Source organism: Crotalus tigris, unplaced genomic scaffold (genome assembly GCF_016545835.1).
Source record: "Crotalus tigris isolate CLP2741 ecotype Arizona unplaced genomic scaffold, ASM1654583v1 scf7180000017592.2434428, whole genome shotgun sequence".
Taxonomy (NCBI): Eukaryota; Metazoa; Chordata; class Lepidosauria; order Squamata; family Viperidae; genus Crotalus; species Crotalus tigris.
The window spans coordinates 2,318,248-2,336,888 of NW_024096498.1; the positions used below are offsets into that span (position 1 = coordinate 2,318,248).

General features: G+C 37.0%; 1 protein-coding gene across 3 annotated transcripts in view; it reads left to right on the top strand.

Moving 5' to 3' along the window:
* Window positions 1-1,037: 1,037 nt before the first annotated feature.
* PIK3R1 (phosphoinositide-3-kinase regulatory subunit 1) overlaps window positions 1,038-18,641 on the top strand; it is a 56,560-nt gene continuing 38,956 nt past the window's right edge. The window contains exons 1-2 of one of the 3 annotated variants that reach the window (XM_039365337.1): window positions 1,038-1,113; window positions 11,703-12,405. In XM_039365337.1, coding sequence (XP_039221271.1) covers window positions 12,072-12,405 — 334 coding nt within the window. In that variant the 5' untranslated portion in view covers window positions 1,038-1,113; window positions 11,703-12,071. Of the gene's footprint in view, window positions 1,114-1,147; window positions 1,599-2,627; window positions 2,988-11,702; window positions 12,406-18,641 lie in introns of those variants that run through there. The other 2 variants (XM_039365320.1, XM_039365327.1) reach the window with 2 other exon arrangements.

Sequence of the window (18,641 nt, forward strand, 5' to 3'; positions counted from 1 at the left end):
CATTCCTGCGGTGCCAATTTGCCTTGACTTGTTATTAGATCAGATTCTTGTGCATGGAATAAACATTTAGTGCTTTTGAATTCTATTCTGCCTCCCAATTTTCTACCTGACACAAGCAAATGGAAAGTGTACTGAAATTCTTCTACAAAAGAATAAAATGAAATAAATAAGCAGGCAAAAATAGCCTTTTTCTCCCCATTGAATGCGCCACCAGCATCTTTCAATAGCTCCTTGTCCACTATTGCTATCACATTCAGTTCTTTCCCCATTCTAAATGGTGGGATATAACTTCCCTTCATCCTCCAGCAAATTGTTGAAAGGCTTGCCTCCCAGATATACAATAATTTATCAGAGGGATGAACCCAAACAGGTATAGCTCCAGAACTTTTTTTTCAGAGTAGAAGTTTTGATATCACAGTTGATATCAAGTGGCAGAATGCCAGAAAAAAGCAGACCTTTCTTGGGTTTAGTAAATGAAAAATGGGGCTTCCTGTTGTGATAAATTAGTATGAGAAAAGTAAGAGAATGAGGAAGCCAATAAGCTTGATTTATTTATTTGTACACCCTACTGCTGTTTGCATATTAGTATAGATTCAAATCACAATGAGCTGATGCAAGTGAAAATGGTCTTGCGTTTTCTCAGATTTATAGTGCTATAGGCCATGTTAAAACTAAGCTTTTTAGACTTTGTGTTTTGGGGCCATATTTCCAGAGTACCTTCCGCAGGTCCCAAAAGCAGTTCGGGGAAGGCTGTTTTGCGCCATCGTTACCTATGGAATTCCACAACACAAGTTCAGGTTGTTCCTTTTTTACTTCCTAACCCAGGCTCCCCTTGTGTATTATTTCAGTCACCAAACTTTAATGCGAAGACAGGCCGCCACACAGACGAACGTCGCATGGCACGAGACTGATTACTAAATTGATATGATTAAGGCAGCGGGTTGAGCGGGGGCGCGCGCACGTGTCTGCCTGCATTGGAATTTCAGCGCAAGAGCTCCACCAGGGGAAAAAAAAACGAAAACCTTTGCGGACGGGGCTGCAGCGCAAGCCCGCATGAAGCAACCGAGGCTCTGGCGTCGCCTTGGCCAGTTCCGTTCCAAGCGTCAATAGCGAGTGAGAAAGGGCATGTGGGGGGGAGGAACATCCAAACCCTACGATTTCCAACGCCTTCCCCCCGGCGGGCCCTTTATACTGCGGCCTTCCCCGGGGCCACGAGCGCCCCATTTTCCCTGCCGCAAAGAGGATGGGGTTGCAGCGCGAGGGGCAGCAGCAGGCGAAGCGCTCCGCGCCGGCACCAGCTACCAGCTCGTCGGTTCCTCAGCCAGCAGCGCGACAGCCCAGCCAGGCGGGGAGGCGGTGCTTGGGTCCCCAAGGCGCGGAGCGGGTTGGCAGGGGCGACGGAGCGGAGGAGGAGCGAATGGCGAACTGAGAGGGCGGCCAGCCTTTTCGCGGCTCGGGCTGCCTGGCTGGGACGGAGGCGGCTGGAGGGAGCGGCGCGGCAGCGGCGAAGGAACAGGCGGCTTCTGCAGAATTCCCTCTTTTCCCTGCCTCGGTGGGGAGGCGCGCGGATCCAGGCTCGGGAGAGCTGGCCGCCGAAGGTGAGGGGGTGCCGCGGGTATCTGGGCGGCCTAGCGAGGGCGACGCCAAGGGGGGCCCGCCCCGCCGGACCGGGACTCCGCACGGCTGGGCGATATCCTGTGCAGCGCAGCGAGGCCTCCTGCAAACCCGGGGCGGGAAGGGGCGCGTGAGGCCGCGGGCTTCGCTGCTGGCTGGGCTGCTGCTTTTCCCCGCGACGGGCTCGGCGCTGCAAGCAGCTTCCTAGTCCTGCCTCTCCCCGCCCGCGCTTCGAGCTTTGCAGAGGAAGTTCAGGAGCCGCTGCAGCGCTGGGGCCCGACCTGCATGGGGTTCCGAGGAGCCCCGGGCCCTGCGGCTTGGACGCGGAGGTGGTTCGGGAAGAAATGGGCTTAAGCGTTTAGCTGCCGTCATAATGGTTGCGTACATGGCAGCTCGTAACCCCAGGCACGCGGGACTGCCGGAGACTGCGGGCAGACGGCGCTGGCAGCCGAGGGGAAGATATATTGCAGGAATGCCCACATTCAACACGTTTTTTCCTATCCGCTGAAGATAATAGTCCTGGCCGCAGTCACTGTAAATTTGCCCTGAATTGCAACACGAGTAGGCGAACTGTTGAATCCTGTAAATGTCTGAGCGCCTCGGTTTTTTGGCTCTGTAGTTCAAGATAGACATTAATTACCCTTCTCTGACGTTTCCCCGGTTTTTTTTATCCAACATATCCCGTCTGGGCATCAGTGGTCAGGAAATGCATTGCTACCTTATTAAGTTTTATTATTTATTTATTTTTTAGCAATCCAGAATCCTTGCCTAGAAACAGTCAGCAGGGGCTGTAAACCGAAGTGCTAGACTGGTAAATGCTAAAACAAAGCTTGGTAGAAAAATTGCACACAATTATAACCCATCACAATAAGGCGATGGGAGTGGAAAAGATTTGATTGCTGCAGTATACAGTTGGAAGTGCCATGGGTTTAATCAATAACAGTGATATTTTAGGAGGCCTGTGTAAATTTCAGTGAAAAAGCCTAGTGAGCTGTTAAGAGAACTTTTTATGCTGCTGAGAACACTGCTTTGTGTTTTGCTTCTTATTAGTGGCATTTGGGAAGAATAGCTCTTATTAAGAAGTATTATGACTTTCTTGGAAATCAGTGTCTAGTTCTGAAAGAACAAATGAGGTTTTGAGCACATGGGAGGGACAAAAATCTGGTGGGTTTTTAATGCCAAATTCTTCTTCCCAACCATTGGAATAGCTGTGTGTGCAAATTGTGTCTGACAACAGTGAGGCAAGGAGTTGTGATACCAGTTCTGGCCAAAAATCTTTGGAAAGCAAGAGGCCTCTCTCACTGTTTTGGCTGTTAGGAGACCCTATGCTCTACATCTGCAGCACATCTTGTGAGGACTGTTTGTGGAATAAAGTATGTATAAGCTAACTAAGTTGGCAAAAAATAAAAATTAGAAGGGTGATTTCAACTGTATCTAGGAATTAATTGTACGATAATCCAGATTGTTGGGATTCCTAGTTATGTTTACTCTTGGGAAATCCCACATCAATACCAAGACAAATTGTCTTGTGACACTTTTATAAAAAAATTCACTGGAATGAAATGTAAGTAGTACATGGTTCTTAATTATTGTATTCTATTTATTGTAGAATTAATTATAATTTAGTTTTGAATCCAAAACATTGATTAAATGAAAGCAAATTGACTTGACTATGAGTTATGTTTAAAGTAACTTTTAGAATTGGGATGATTTTAAATTTAATTAACCATCCACTTTCATTGTTTTGATACATCTTTTTCTTCTGATTTTTTTATTATAACTCCCCTGTTTGTAGTTATTATTCTAAGCTTTGCAGACTCCGGAAAACTCTGAAAACTGTTTTAGATTAAATTATGAATACAAGCAGGAAAAAGTTTTAGGACGAGTGCAACAACTGAAAATGTAAATGCAACTTTTTGCTTTCAAGATGGCAAGTGCAAAATGTTGTGTAGTAAATTGAAAAAAATACTTTAAGCTAAGTCAAGTACTTTAACATAGTTTGTGTACTGAGCTATCATTAAATTGCTTAGAAAATCAGAGATTGGACAACTATTTGTCTGAAATGGTACAGGGTTTCTTCCTTGAGCAAAGGGTTGGACTAGCAGACCTCCAGGGTCCCTTCCAACTCTTGTTATTCCGTTCTACTTTATCATAATCTTAGGGATCCTGATATGGAAGTAACTACTTGGGATATGTATAATATATATAAAATAGTTTGAATGTGTATATAAAAAATAAGTTAGTATCTCCCTGGTGTGAGCAGTGATTCTCATAACACAATCTTGTGCTTGTCTTCTTGGAAATAGGTTTGACTGAATTCATTGGGATTTATAATTAGGAAAATAGATTAAGATTGCAACCTTAATCTGGTGGTGTTCTATTGATTTCAGTTGCATTCTGATGGTTTTTTTTTTTTTTTTGAATAACTGATAAAGCAGATCTTTGCAGAGATGCAACTGGATGATCTTCATTACTTAGGATCATGTTAACTGCATGTATGTATGTATGTATGTATGTATATGTATATGTATATGTATATATATATATATATATATATATATATATATATATATATATATATATATAAATGTGAGCCATATTTATTTAATAGGCTCTTTGACTATTCTAAATTCTAAATCCATAATCCTAAATGTATTATCTGGCATTCATGTATATGAATAAGCTATGTAAAGACTTCTATAATTAATCAGTTCTAGACAGTTTATGTAATCATAGCTATAGGCAATGGCTTAGGTTTGGATTAAATAGGACAGGTCTGTGTGTCTTCTTTCAAAAACTTCTGATTTTGTTTTCTAAATATAAGCTCACCCAAATGTGCTTAGGCAGAGTACTTCAGTATATCTCCAGAAACAGAACATTGATACTAAGGCTGTTGCCCAAGAACATAACCGGGCTTGTCACGAGAAATTCACTTTCCTCTCTGATGGACTGCAGACAAGAGAGTGCTGTAAAGCTGATAACTTGGCCAGTATTGCCAGCTGTTCTAAATACAAGTATATAGAAATAAACCTGAACAACCAGAGAGGAGTTGGACAAGAGAATGATGGTAACTTCTGTGGACAAAGAGCATAAAGGGAAATCTTTCATAGTAGCTCACTCTGAGCTACAGACATTCCCCTTGCTCTGTACTTTCAAAGTAGGGAACATACTAAAATTTACCATGAGTGATTGGGTGTAAGAAAGTACTTGTATCTAAGAAAGTAAAATGTATTCTTTTTCCATATTATATATCATTGATCCTGATGGATTAGAGTTTCTGATAAACTTTGTTTATATTATAATCCCTATTATATTTTAATATGTGGGAGACTGAATTTATCCTACTATAGCATACTACGGGACAAAATCGAGTAATTAGATTTTGTAGTGTTTAGAGAAGCTATCAGAATATATATGACAACAAAAATAAACTGAGAATACCTCCTGACACCCTTATTGAACTCAAAACTATTTCTTCACAAGATAATAAATATTTCAAAGCATTTGGAATATTTGGGCAAGTGTTAATTTTCTGGTACATAGTGTACGCATATTAAATTGAATGTTGGCAGTGTTCCAACATCTCAAGGCAAGGTGTATTTAAAAATATATTTTCTTGTTTGCTGCAGAAGTTAGGAAGGAAAACAATGCAGTTAAGACGGCTTCAGAACAATTTAATTAATACTTGAACATTCTCACCCCTTGTGTCCAATTTTTGTCATGTAATTTTGTGTAGTGTGGAAGTTCTAAAATAAGCAGTGGCTTGATAAGCCTTTCAAATTAAAGTGAAATACTTTGGTGGTGTAATTTAAGTTAAGATACAACCTTAATCATGAGTCCCAAATCACTGAAATATTTTCCAAGAATCTGACTTTAATATAAAATAATTATTATAGGATAAGGATATAGTATAATTGTGTTTCTGCATGTGTAAAATTAAACAGACAATCTCTGAGATTTCAGTGGTGCTTTGGTCTCAATACCTCTGTATGTTACTGCCTCTGGATTCTTGTGGTACACAGTTTGCCATTATGCATAACCTCTAAGCAAAATACTCTTAAGGCAGTGTCTGGAAATGGGCGGAAGTAACTTATCTTAATAATGCATGTTAATTCTTTCAGTTGGAAAGCATAGAAAAATAATGGAAAAGAGCTATTGAAGAGAAACTCTGCAATGCATAGATAATTACTGATGACTTCTTTAGATTGAGAAAGTAAACCTTGCAGGAAGGAGAGAAGGACAATAGGTATATTTAAGGAAAACCATTTGCTGTTCAAAGTAATGCTTGTTTTAACAGGCCCTGTTTGTTTTGATTTTCTGCAACAAACTTTTCATTTGTGTTAAATACATGGTGGTTGGTACAGTAGTGCTTTCTGATATTTTGTATTCATAGGAATTTTTTCTAGATTTAACAGCTTGGAGAGGTGGGGTGGTATAGTGGTTAAGGCACTGAATTAGAGCTCTTTTCTAATTAATTTCAGGTGATGGATGATCTTCTGGAGCTTTGGGGCAATTAATTTCTCCCAGCCCAAGTTGCTTTAGAGAACTGATTTAAGGAACACTGAAGGAGAAAGTGCTGTGTACAGATAGTCCTTGATTTACAATCATAATTGAGCCTAGAATTGTGGTTGTAATTGGAGCAGTTAAATTGTTAAATGAATCTATTATCCCCAAGGAGTGTTTTTTGCTGGAAACAGGAAGTAAACACTGGAAACTGGCAAAAATCACTGAAAATGTGACGGTGGGACATTGCAAAGGCCATAAATGTGAACAATGGCCAATCACACAATTGTGAGGTGAGAGATGGTTGCTGTTGGAACTTCGAAATTGGGTTGTAAGTACCTTTTGGGGAATTTGTCATAATTTTGAATGGTCGCTAAACAACCGGCTGTTAAACTTTACTATTATTATTATTAAATAAGGACTACCTATTTGCTGCCTTGAGTTATTAAATGAAAGGCATACAACTGCTGTATCGAAATGGTGAGTGCAGTTGTTTTGGGTTTTATTAAAAAAAATGGTAATAAATGGCAATATGGGAAAGTTAACTAATACTAATTGCCCATTCTCCTCAAATCTGTATTTCAGAGAAGTTGCAGGTGAAGATAATGAAAATTAAAAGCTATTATGTTTGACCTTGGATTATAATTTAAAGTTAATTTTCCCTTTTAGTATAACTGATAAAGCAGATTCATAAAAATAACATCTACCTTCAGTCGAGCTTGATGGATGCAACCAGTTAGACATCTTCATAACAAGACAGAGGGTTTTGCTGTTCCAGCCTTTTAGAGTCTCTGCGTGTTTGTGTATGTGTATGTGCTTTGTCTACTACTATAATGTAGCATTCCCTGGAGGTCCCCCATCCTAGGACTGACCCTGCTTAGCTTTTAAGCCAGGTAAAATCAGCCATGTGCTGCCACCTGCTGGGACACAAAGCAGGTCCTTGAAACTATAGAAACATTTCCATTGAGCATTAATAATGCTGCCTTACAGAAATGTATCTCCAGAGTTTGTTCTTTGGTGTGACTGTTCTGTCTTTACCATTGTTGTTGCTTACGAATTAGTGATAAACAGCTAATTATTAAGTTTTGTGTGTCTCAATGAAAGTGTCAAAAGCAGGGTTGGAATCTGCAAACCATACATAACACTATGAATGAAATGGTCATAGATTTTTTTCTCCATTAAAAATAATTTTGTTTTGCTTTTAAGTTTTGTTTGCCTATGATATGCTGTTGAAATTTTCCTATTTGTCTGGTTACATTATTTGTATGAGAAAAAAGCTTCTAGAACTTCCTTTATTTCTGGTTTATTTTTTTCTCCAATGTAACGGGTTTTTTATTTGAACTTTCATTGTTGATTGCTACAGTACAAGTGAAGTAATATAATACAATATTTGTATTGATGTATATATTTTTTTCAACTTACATTTGGTCTCTAACTTTTTTCAATATTCCATAATTAGATCAGTGGGTTTTTAAGATTCGCCCAAAATTTCTTCAAATAACTACTACTTTATAGGTGGGAATGAGTGTACATAGGTGTGTATATGACTGCATATAGGTGGATGGATATATGGCAAATGAAAATAAAAAAGAAGATAGGGAGAAATATGGCTTCATCCAAGGAGAAACAGTTGTATGGAAACCATGCTGCTTCTCAAAAGATTCATCTCAGAGCAACAAGACATATTTGCACAGATGCCAAATGTTAAAAATGTTATTCTCATCTAGAAAACAAAAAAAAGGTAACTCTGTAGTTCTATGGGTTTTTCTCACTTTTAACTGCAGCTCTGTGGAAAAGATTATCACAGAAAAGAAGATAAAGGCTCTAGCCATAGGAGTGAAATTTGACAAGAAAATATATGGATATTTTCATTGTTAGAGTGTGATAAAAATATGAAAGCTATTAAGTATGATTCAATGCAAAAGATCTCCCCATGTATTTTTCTTGTATATATAAGCAAAAGGAGAAATGTTGACTTTGTCAGTTTGATGTTCAAACACAGGTGACCAATAAAGATATGAATTACTGTAATTGTATTGCTTAAGAGTAATTATGATATAGTTATGTTTGTTGTTTGGCATTACCCAATTCTGTGGGGAAGAGGCTGCCTGCATATAGAGAATTGTTGGCCTTGACAGTTTCATGGTTTAGGTGAAAAACATTTTTTTCGTGACTCTTTGAAGAAGACTTAAGTAGGGACCATTTTGTCCCTGTTGATATAAACTGCTGCTTGCGCCTCTTGTGTCAGTGCAAAATAACACCATCATAAAATATGTTGTCTTAATTGTCAGTCCTTAACCCTTCCCCTGTAGTCATCCATTGCCCAAATTGCAAATGTATCTAATATTATAAACTGATTGGTTTCCTTCCCTGATTTCATTTTTCTTGTCTACATTTCATCATCCTGTAGAAAACATATCTATCAGGTGAAGCTGGCATTGTTTTATAATTTTGAAATTTATATTTAAATTTAAAGGTATAAAAAAATGAAGAAACAATTGAGAATAAGGTACACCATTATGTACTTAACAAAAATTAAAAGTTAACCGAGCAGTGCCAAACATATTTTCATTTTTTGTACTTTATTCCATATTTTTAACAGATAGGGTGCAAAAAACCCCCAAAACTAAATTGTCGAGGGAGATAGTTTTGCATTTGTTCTGGGAAGCTGAATTACCCAAAGGGAGTTGAAGTGAGTAAAAGCATATCCAGAACTCCAGTACTGAAAAATTACCGTTAGAATTCTAGCTAGGGCTCCATGCTGGCTTCAAAATGGTTAAGAACTGTATCGGTTGTTGTTGTTTTTTTTAAAAAAATCAGAAATGTAAATGCAGACATAGGTAAAAGAGGAGAGAGAACAAAGAGGAGAGAGAACAAGGCTACAGGCAGCTGAAGTAAATATTTGTACTCATTCTATTTGGTTGCATTTCAATAGTTCCTCTGGATGGGAAACTAGCAAACTGCCAGGCCTGGGTGGACCTGCTAAACGGGAGAGCCTGATAGGTGGTGTTCTCCCTCTTCCCCCATACACAAAAGTTATACCAAAAAAAAGGATAGAGGCCTAATCGTCCTCACCAAATTTGAGCATCCAAGGCACTGGACAGTATGTATCAGTATGTATCAGTCACATGAGCGTGGACACTGCAAACAACCTAAATGTGAGCCAAGTGTCCAAAATGTGGTCACATTACCACAAGGGGGGCAGTATGTGCCATCAGAACTCTGGGACTGGGTCATCAGTAGCTTTAGGAAGATCTGTCATAACTTTGAATGATTATTAAGTGACTAATCATTATGTGAGGATTGCATGTGTACATGCACACAGAGACACATGCACACAGATACAGAAATCTGGCAAATAATTTTCCAAAACTCAATACATTTCTCATTATTCTGAACTATTTTATTTTAGGATATTGAAGAGTGTGCTGCAGCTGTTGCCCAAGTATGCTTTCTTTTTCCAGATAGAAGGGTAGTGTGGTCTGGGCTCCTCTTTTCTATGGAAGTCCAAAGTATGGTTGATTTCAACAAGTGAATGGGTGGGGTAAGGGGTAGGTGATAGATGAAAACATAAATAAGACCAAAGTGAGAGAACACATTTTAGGAGAGAAATATTGCACAAATAGCTCCAAATTTGTGCAAAATACATTTCCTACCATAAATACAATAAATCACCTGACCTTACTACTAATAGTCAGCAAAATGTTACAGATTTTATATAGCTTGAAACTGCTGGAAAAAATATTGGATTGAGGGTAAGTGAGAACTACAGTACTTTTTTCCCAATATGTAAGGTGATGAAATATGATTATTTAAATCATGGCTGCAGATAATATGTAGCCACTATTGAATAATCTTGGGGAAGATTGGGGTTTTCATGTTGGAAAATAAGTGGACAGCCTATGATCCAGAGTTGATACCTTTGGGAATACACTACAACAGCTCAACTTCTTACACTGCCCAAGGAACATGTTAGCTTGTGGGAAAATTAGGAAGAAAAAACTGCAGGTTTATAATTTAGCTGCAGTGTGTAAAATCAGATGGTCAGTGGTTTGTGGATTAGCCATGGGATTATGCTGCTGTTATATATTGCATGAAGGGGCAGACCAGAAGTTCTGTAGCTTGAGAAGAGAATTGCATTAAATAGATAAAATAATGGCTTGGCCATTAAAAGACAATCTTCAATGCTCAGATTAATGTGACTTCTCAATTATATTTTGTTCATTTTACTCACAGAATATAGAATAACTTGGAAATTTGTCTTAAATCAAGAATAGATATTGCACCAGAGAGTTGGATCTGTAGGGTGCTGATATGCAATAGACGAGACTCCCCAAACCTGTCACTGGGGGGGGGGGGATTGATGGACATGTGCAATTTTGAGAGCACATTACTGGCATTCTTAAAAAAGGGATGACATGATGATATATCTAGTTACAGAAGACAGTGTTACTTGAAGACATAAACTTAAATAGCTATTCGCTGTTTCATCTTTTCTATTTGTTTGGTCTCTATTAACGAAGCTTTCTTGGTAACTGGGCAAATATGGGAAGTATTGGTCTGCAGCCATTCACCATTTTAGTTTCTAAGAATCCCTCTAGGACGGGTTCCCCAATGCCTAGGCTGTGGCCCATTACTGGACCTTGAGCCCTTTGGAACCGCGGGCCATGGAAGTGGCAGGCAAATGCGCATGCACTTGTATCCCCACTTACACAAGCAGGGAGCAAGTGCGGGTGCTCACACGAATGAGCTGCATGCATGCTTGCCTGGCGCTCACATGGAACTATCCCCCCCCCCAGGCTGGTCTGCAAAACCGGAAAGATTGGGGAACTCTGCTCTAGGATCCACATGGATCCCAATGCCTTTTTGGAAAAGATAGATTATGTTTTAGGATGTTTGCTTTGTGCACATTGACTACTCAATTATCTATTATATATGGTATTCCTTTGGGTTTGAAGAATATATGTTGTGCAGTTCATCTTTGAATACAGAGTTGGCTCTATAGTCTCAGTCTGGAAGCTCAGAGTCTAGTACAAGGAGGGCATTGGAAGTCCATTATTGTAGAAACCATAGCTATTATTCTGTGACATCACACATGGTTTTCTATCAATTTTTGGCAAAAGCCTGTCTTGAAAGCTGGTGGAAGCTTCACAACACAGCACTCACCAGCAGATCATTTATTAAAAACATTTAAAATAGCTTGACATCAGGGAAATGTCAGCAGACACATATTAATGTTCAGAATAGCAGAGAGACTTTCTATCCTATCTGATTTGCAATCAAAAGAATCTTTTTTGGACCTAACTGGAGTTAAGTATGCAAACTTAAAAAAAAATCAGAATTTTATCTTTTCTTTTGGTTTTTATCTACAACAATGTTCTATTTGTGAAAAAGTTACCATGAAGATGGCCAATCTGTGGCCATCCAAGTATTGTTATTCTCCAACTCTTAACTCCCATCAGTATTATCCTGCATATTCATAAATCAAAAATATTGAGATTTGTAGTGTATGAGCATTTGGATGACCATCATTGATGCTTGAATAATTGCACTGATTTTGTGTCTCAATGTTTTTTTCTTCATAGGTAAAGTATGTGCAGAATTCTACAACAAAGGTTTTAAGAAAAGTAAACATTATGGCAAAGCCATCAGAAGGAAGTTCAGCAAAAAGTAACATTCATCCCACCTTGAAAAACTCTGCCATTAAGTGCCAAACAGATCCGAAAAAGAATTAGCCGGGAATCTAAATCACAATTTCTCCTGGTCTAAATACAAAGAAACAACAATAACATCCCTGCACAACCACGGGTTGTGGTGCCTTTTTCATATTTGAGTTACAGTTGTCATAATTCATATGTATTGCTGTGTTTAGAACTCCTTTAATTGTATATACAATAAATCCAAATAGCACTGGCTTGCTGTTCATTAGAATAACTGCTAAAAAAATTGCCAAAATGAGTGCAGAAGGATACCAATACAAAGCTTTATATGATTACAAAAAAGAACGAGAAGAAGACATTGACCTACATTTGGGAGATATTTTAACTGTAAATAAAGGTACTTTAGTTGCTCTTGGATTCAGTGATGGAGAAGAAGGAAAACCGGAGGAAATTGGTTGGTTGAATGGCTATAATGAAATGACTGGGGAGAGGGGAGACTTTCCAGGAACTTACGTAGAATATATTGGAAGGAAAAAAATTTCTCCCCCTACTCCAAAACCTCGTCCGGTTCGACCACTGCCAATGGCACCAAGTCCTGCAAGAGTCGGAACAGAGAGTGATCAACCAGGTTAGTGTTTTGTTGTTATAATTGGCCAAACAAACTGAATACCAGATACTATGACCTTGCTTCTTTTTCCTCAGGTAATTTAGATTCTTTAGCACTTCATGCTGCAGAATATTAACACTGCAATTGGGAAGAAATTAGTTTAAATATTGTGCAGGGTGTTAAACAATGTAAATGAATGTAAATGTAAAAGAAGCAAGTTCATTTGATAACAAATCTGACTAGAAATTATTTCACACTGTCTTCACATTTCGTTTAAGTAGGCAAACATCTATTAAAATTAGGGAAATATTTACCATTCTTTTCTAAAAATGTTCCTTTACACCGATATACTGTAATTGTGGGAGGAAAAGGAAGCCCAGTATTGTAAGGCACGTAATCAATCTGTAAAGGTGGCAGATCCTGACCAGGATCCTTGAGTACTCAATCTCAAAAAATCAAGTCCTGTAAAACATTCTGACAGACAAGTAAATGGTTTTCCACTATAGTAAGGAGAAAATTCTGATAAATTTGGCTGCTGCTTATGTATTTATTTAAAATCATGGTTTTATTGCACTATAAATGTGTAAAGGTTTTTTCATATAACTTTGTTGTTTGCAGTCACAATATGTGCATATTGGTTTCTATTCAAAATCTTTTAATAACTTGACTGATAATTACGCTGGGATAATTAAAGTTGAAAACTTGGAAGTCAAATTATGTGGGTGGCTTTTTGTATTACCAATTAAAAGATAAGAAACTTAACATTTAAATAGAATTAACTAATTATGGAATATGTCAACAGTGCCCAGTTTGAAGTCAGTGGCAATATACTTATGTAAGTGGTGATTATCTTTCTCCAGTTTCTCTTCCACCATTCTTCTGCTATAAAATAAAACAGTACCCTGTCCCAAAGTATATGAACAGATTTCTAAAATGGATTTTCCCCTCATTTTCTTCTTAGAAGAAAAGATTTATTCCAGAAAGTTTACCAATAATGTTTGGGGAGAAGGATACCTAGAAATGGACTCTCCATTGAATCTGTCTGTTGCATGTGAAGCATTACAATGGCAGGCAGATTTTTCCCAAACTAAAGAGGTCATATGGCATGCATATATCTGGAGTCCTTTTTATAGTTACAAATTTTATCAGTGTTCTAGAGCTGGGAGGAAAGCTATTCAGATTATTGAAGGTAAATATAAGCTTTTCTTCAGACTTTCACTCAAAATAAAAACTGTATAGGTGCATTTAAGCATACTGTTAACATATGTGGGAGTTACTTTTCCATTGTTGCAACTCCACGGATTAAGTCCATGGCTCTTTTCCAACATGATTGTTGCTTAGCTGCAGTATGATTGCAGAATGTCATGTATATGATTAGGTTCTTCTGAAACATGAGCCATGAAAGATAGATTAGAAACTAGTCTTCAAAAATGTGATAGTAATAACAGAAATGACTGTGTAGAAAATACTTCCTAATCTATCAGCTGATACAATAGAGATGCAAATAATGAACAAATAATCCAGTATGCTTACAACCTATTTTTTAAGAAGCGTAGAACTTCTGAGATCTTAACACTAGTATTTAATCATTGCATTTAGAGCTTCAGTTGTTAAATATGATAAAAATAGAATTTCCAGAGAATAAAATGGTTAATGGTTTATATAGTCCAGATGGATGTGGGCAGCAGACCAGAAGGAATCTTCCCAGAGTAATAAACTCTTGCTTTGCAATTTGAATATAAGGAGCGTGGTGTCAGAATTGCTTGACTCTATTTGGTCAAGTTTATATTTTCTAGACTTCAAAGTTTTGAACTGCTGTGTGCCAGTAAGTGGTGAAGAGTCTGAAAAAGTATTTTCTTTACTGTTTGGAATTAGAGTGAAAAAGCCATTTGTTTGTGTGGCTTACAAAATACATCTTTGTTGTGGTTTCCCTCCGCTACATTAGTTATGATACATTTTCTACAAAGTTTTCCTAAACATATAAGGTTTTCTATAAACATGTTCTACTTATGTTTTTACTTATGTTAATCAAACTAAGCAGCTTGACACTTAGTTCAGTTGTCTTGGTTAATCAGACAAGTGTTTTGTTGTTTTTAGGAGCACTTAGAATACTTCTCAAGTACATCTGATTGGAACTTAAATCCCATGTTTGGAAGGCTGATGTTTCACTTAAGCTTTATTTACAGTTGAGATCATTTTAATTCATAAAGTTGACAAAGTAATCCTGTTAAAAACAGTTTATTCTCTTTTCCTACAGCAGAGAAATTCTAGGTAGTGCAACTTTAATGGAGAACTAAGTTTGAGACTGTAACTGTTTGATTTGTTGTAACAAAAACTGTTGTGGCAGCTTTAAAATCTTAACAAATTGTTAGTACCAATGATACTCACTTATTGCCAGTAACACAATTATTATGTTTGTACTGTTTGCATTTCATTTTCTTCTAATCTCGGAGCTTATAGTTCCTTTGATTGTACTACTTTCTGTCTGTTCCTATTTTGAAAGAAGTATCATACAATACTTCATAAATATTGTGGCTTTCAAATAGTAGCACATTTCTTCCAGTGATGCTGATAATTGGAAATAATCAAATTATTTTCTGTGATCTTTTTTCTTGGACACTATGAGAAAGTAGTCAGTACTAAGTGGCAACTGCTAGACTTCACTAAATAAAATTCTACCACATCATAATTTATATTAAAATTTTAGACCTTTAAGTTTTATATGTGCTCTTGCTGATTTTGGCAATCTTGAGAAATTAGAGAAAAATGTAAATCTCCTCATTCCGTATTCATATACCCAATATCGATGTTTCCTTGCTCTTCCCTAGATGTGGATCATATATGGCAAAAGCAAATGCTTAGCAAGCCTCTTCAGTTCCTCTTAAATATAATTATATGAAAGTCATGAGACCGTTATTGCACATTGGATCTGTTTCCCAGTAAAGCAGTTTTAGCCCATTGAATGAGATTTTTCAAAAATGAAAAATAGATTTTTCAAAATTACCTTTTTAAAAAGGAAGACATGTATTTTGTTAGTTTTGTTTATTTATAAAATAGACAAAACTAGGCAACACAGTATTTTATAATATACTGATGAAAGGATTACTGTATTCAAAAAAGTTAGGAACTTTATAAAGAGTGAATAATAGTAAGCATTGCCAATGTATATTGTCAGGAAAAGTCATCAATTTACAAGTAACATCAAGAGTAGTTTGGAAATTGTATATTAAAAGAAAATACCAAAACAATTTTTGCCTATTTATGAAGAGCTCCATATAGTACAATAATACTATTGAGTATTCATAGAAACACCATCTTCCTTACAGTTTCTTTAAACAGAGTATTGAGAAATTATGTGGTTTTCTAAATGGATTGACTTTTCTTTAACAGTTAAATGATTAGAGCCTGTGATAAAGGAATGACATCTTGTCTGTTGTTCCCTGGGCACAATAAATAGAATACAGTTGTTTATGCAGTAGCTGTAATCCATAGTCTCACTGGAATTTACAGGAATATTAAAAGGATCCTCAGATTGCTGCCCATTTCTACAAGTGTGAATATTACATTACAAGTGTAATTGTTTACTAATATGATATGCTTTGTAGTTTGTTTCAGTAGGGCTAGTTAAAAAATGAAAAATAGTATAAACAAATGCGTACAAATTAAAAATTGAAAAATTATATACTCTAGATAGAAACTGAAAATAGGCTGCTGATAAGGAGGTCAATTCATGGAGGAATTAGAAAAAGAAGAAAGATGTTTCCAGAGGCATTGTCACACTGGAATGAAAAATGAGCACACTGAGGTTAAGAATTTAATAGGAAAAGGCAGCAGATTCCCCTTTTATGCTTTGATTATAACTTACATTAGCTTTGGTAGTAATGATAATGGTAGGTAATGTTGTCCAAAACCTCTACAGAGCAGATTACTTACAGGATCGCATACTGCCGCACAGTTCCCAGAGACCGGTGAGGTCCCATAGATTGGGCCTCCTTCAGGTCCCGTCGGCCAGACAGTGTCGGCTGGCGGGCCCTCGGGGAAGGGCCTTTTCTGTGGTGGCTCCGACCTGGTGGAATCAACTTCCCCCCGAGGTTCGAACTACTCCCACCCTGCCAGCCTTTAAGAAAGCCATTAAAACTCTCCTGTTCCGGCAGGCCTGGGGCTGATGTCCCCGGGGGGGGGCGGGATATGATCGGACACGCTGTGTGAATGTATTTATTTTATTGTTTTATTGTTAGATTATTGTTTTAATTTTGTATGCCGCCCTGAGTCCCTTGGGATTGGGTGGCATATAAATTTTAGAAATAAATAAATAAATAAAACAGCAAAAAAAAAAAAAAAGTCCATGGAATATACTGGATTCACTTATCAACCAAATTGTTCCCTTAACAACCATTGTAAAATTGTCAGGTCACATGATGATCCATGTAATAACTGTTCCAACTTAGCCAAAATTTTGCACCCAATTGTGATTGTAAACCAAGGACTATCTGTATTGTTTAAATATACAAGGAAGCAACAAAATTGCTATCTGAATAGCAACCAAGTATGAGAAAACCTGTTCAACAAAATAGAATTTAATGTCCTTAAAGACATACATATATTTCATGTTATATATCAAAAGTCAGGTGAGGAAAGAGCATTGGATGTATATCTACAGTTAGGTGAGGGAAGGATGCTGGGAAATATTAAGGCTGTGGCATGTGGGAGGTTGAGAGTTAAAATTACCAGTAAGAAAAGGCCATTCACAATAAGGGGTTTTTTTGTGAGTGGCATGTACTTTTGTACTGGTTAGTGGATAGATGTGTATCATCTATCAAGATTGGATTTAATAAGCAAGAATGTTAATTCTTAACACAAGTTTTTTAGTTCAACCATTTTCCAGTAAAATTTGTTTTTCAGTAAAGATATGACTAAGGCCTAAAATTGATCCCTCACTTTCCATGCACAAACTAGTAAAATTGGTAACTATCTTTAAACTGTTCTTTGACTCCACCTGCTGGTTATAATACTGGAAATACATGTAATGCCAAATCAATGGATTTTAAATTAGTAAGAAACAAAGGCATATTTTTTCCAGATTTGAAAGAAATGTGATTACTGTTGGTGATGCTTCACCAATCACTGTAAATATTGCGTTTAACTTGGTAATTCCTGCTGAAACAAAACATACACAGATTTTCAACTTGTCTGTTTTTGGATTTATTTTTTTAATGTCACATTGAATAAAATTTCATCTCCCTCCCTTTTCTCCCACTTTAGGGCCTAATCATTAATCAGATAAACATTTTAATTGAGATAATATTTACTATCAGGAAAAGTTGGAATAGGTTAGTCATGTTTCAGTTAGAAAGGTTTAAAAGGAACACCTTTTTTTTTGGAACTGCTGAATTCTTGCCAAGGATGATAATTCTGTACCATCCTGCTCTCTTAAATCTTTATTTAATGCTATTTACAGATATGCTGCCTCTTGTGAAAGAACCCAGATGTCTGCATTGCAGCTGCTTATAAGCCCTTTGCACTGTAGCTTGCTTAAAATTTTGTGTTTCGTTGAATGACCATGAAATCAGTTTGAAGGCTAAAATCTTAGGAATTATAAAATGTTAATGGAATGAAAAATGTGTTTGTGTTATATTTAATAGTAGAGTTTATAGATTCAGAACTGTTGCATTGTATTACTTTGTCAGTCGGAGGATTGGGGTACTTTGTGTCAGTAGAGCTACAGTACTTATTTTAAATATATTTCAAAAGAAAGGCTGTAACATATTGTTATTGATTATTAAAATTGCTAAGTCGTACTCCAAAATTTATTGCAATAATTGTATCCTTGCACACATATACATACCGTACATAACACACAATTCATAGAAGAATGCTTAAAAGCTCTGTTGACTAAATATGAAGGTCTTACATTGCTTAAATTGACTTAATATTTTTAGCACAACAGAAAGGGAATTACTTATAGACAAAATTTTGCCAGACTAAAGCACGTTCTGCATAACTATCTGATAAATGCTGAGAAGAAATTAGGGAGGATCCCTTCCATTCTGCTTCCTGCATAGCAACAACTCAAAGTTGATGCTTCTGTTTCCTCTCCTGTAATTCAGCACCAAATTCCATCACATTTAGATTACCATTTAAAAGCAAATCCCTTTGTGATTTTAGTAAGATTTATATAGTTCCCCTTCAATTTGGTATTTTGAAAGTTTTAATCCTAATAGATTTGGATCCTACCAGGATAGAGAAAGTCTGGCAAA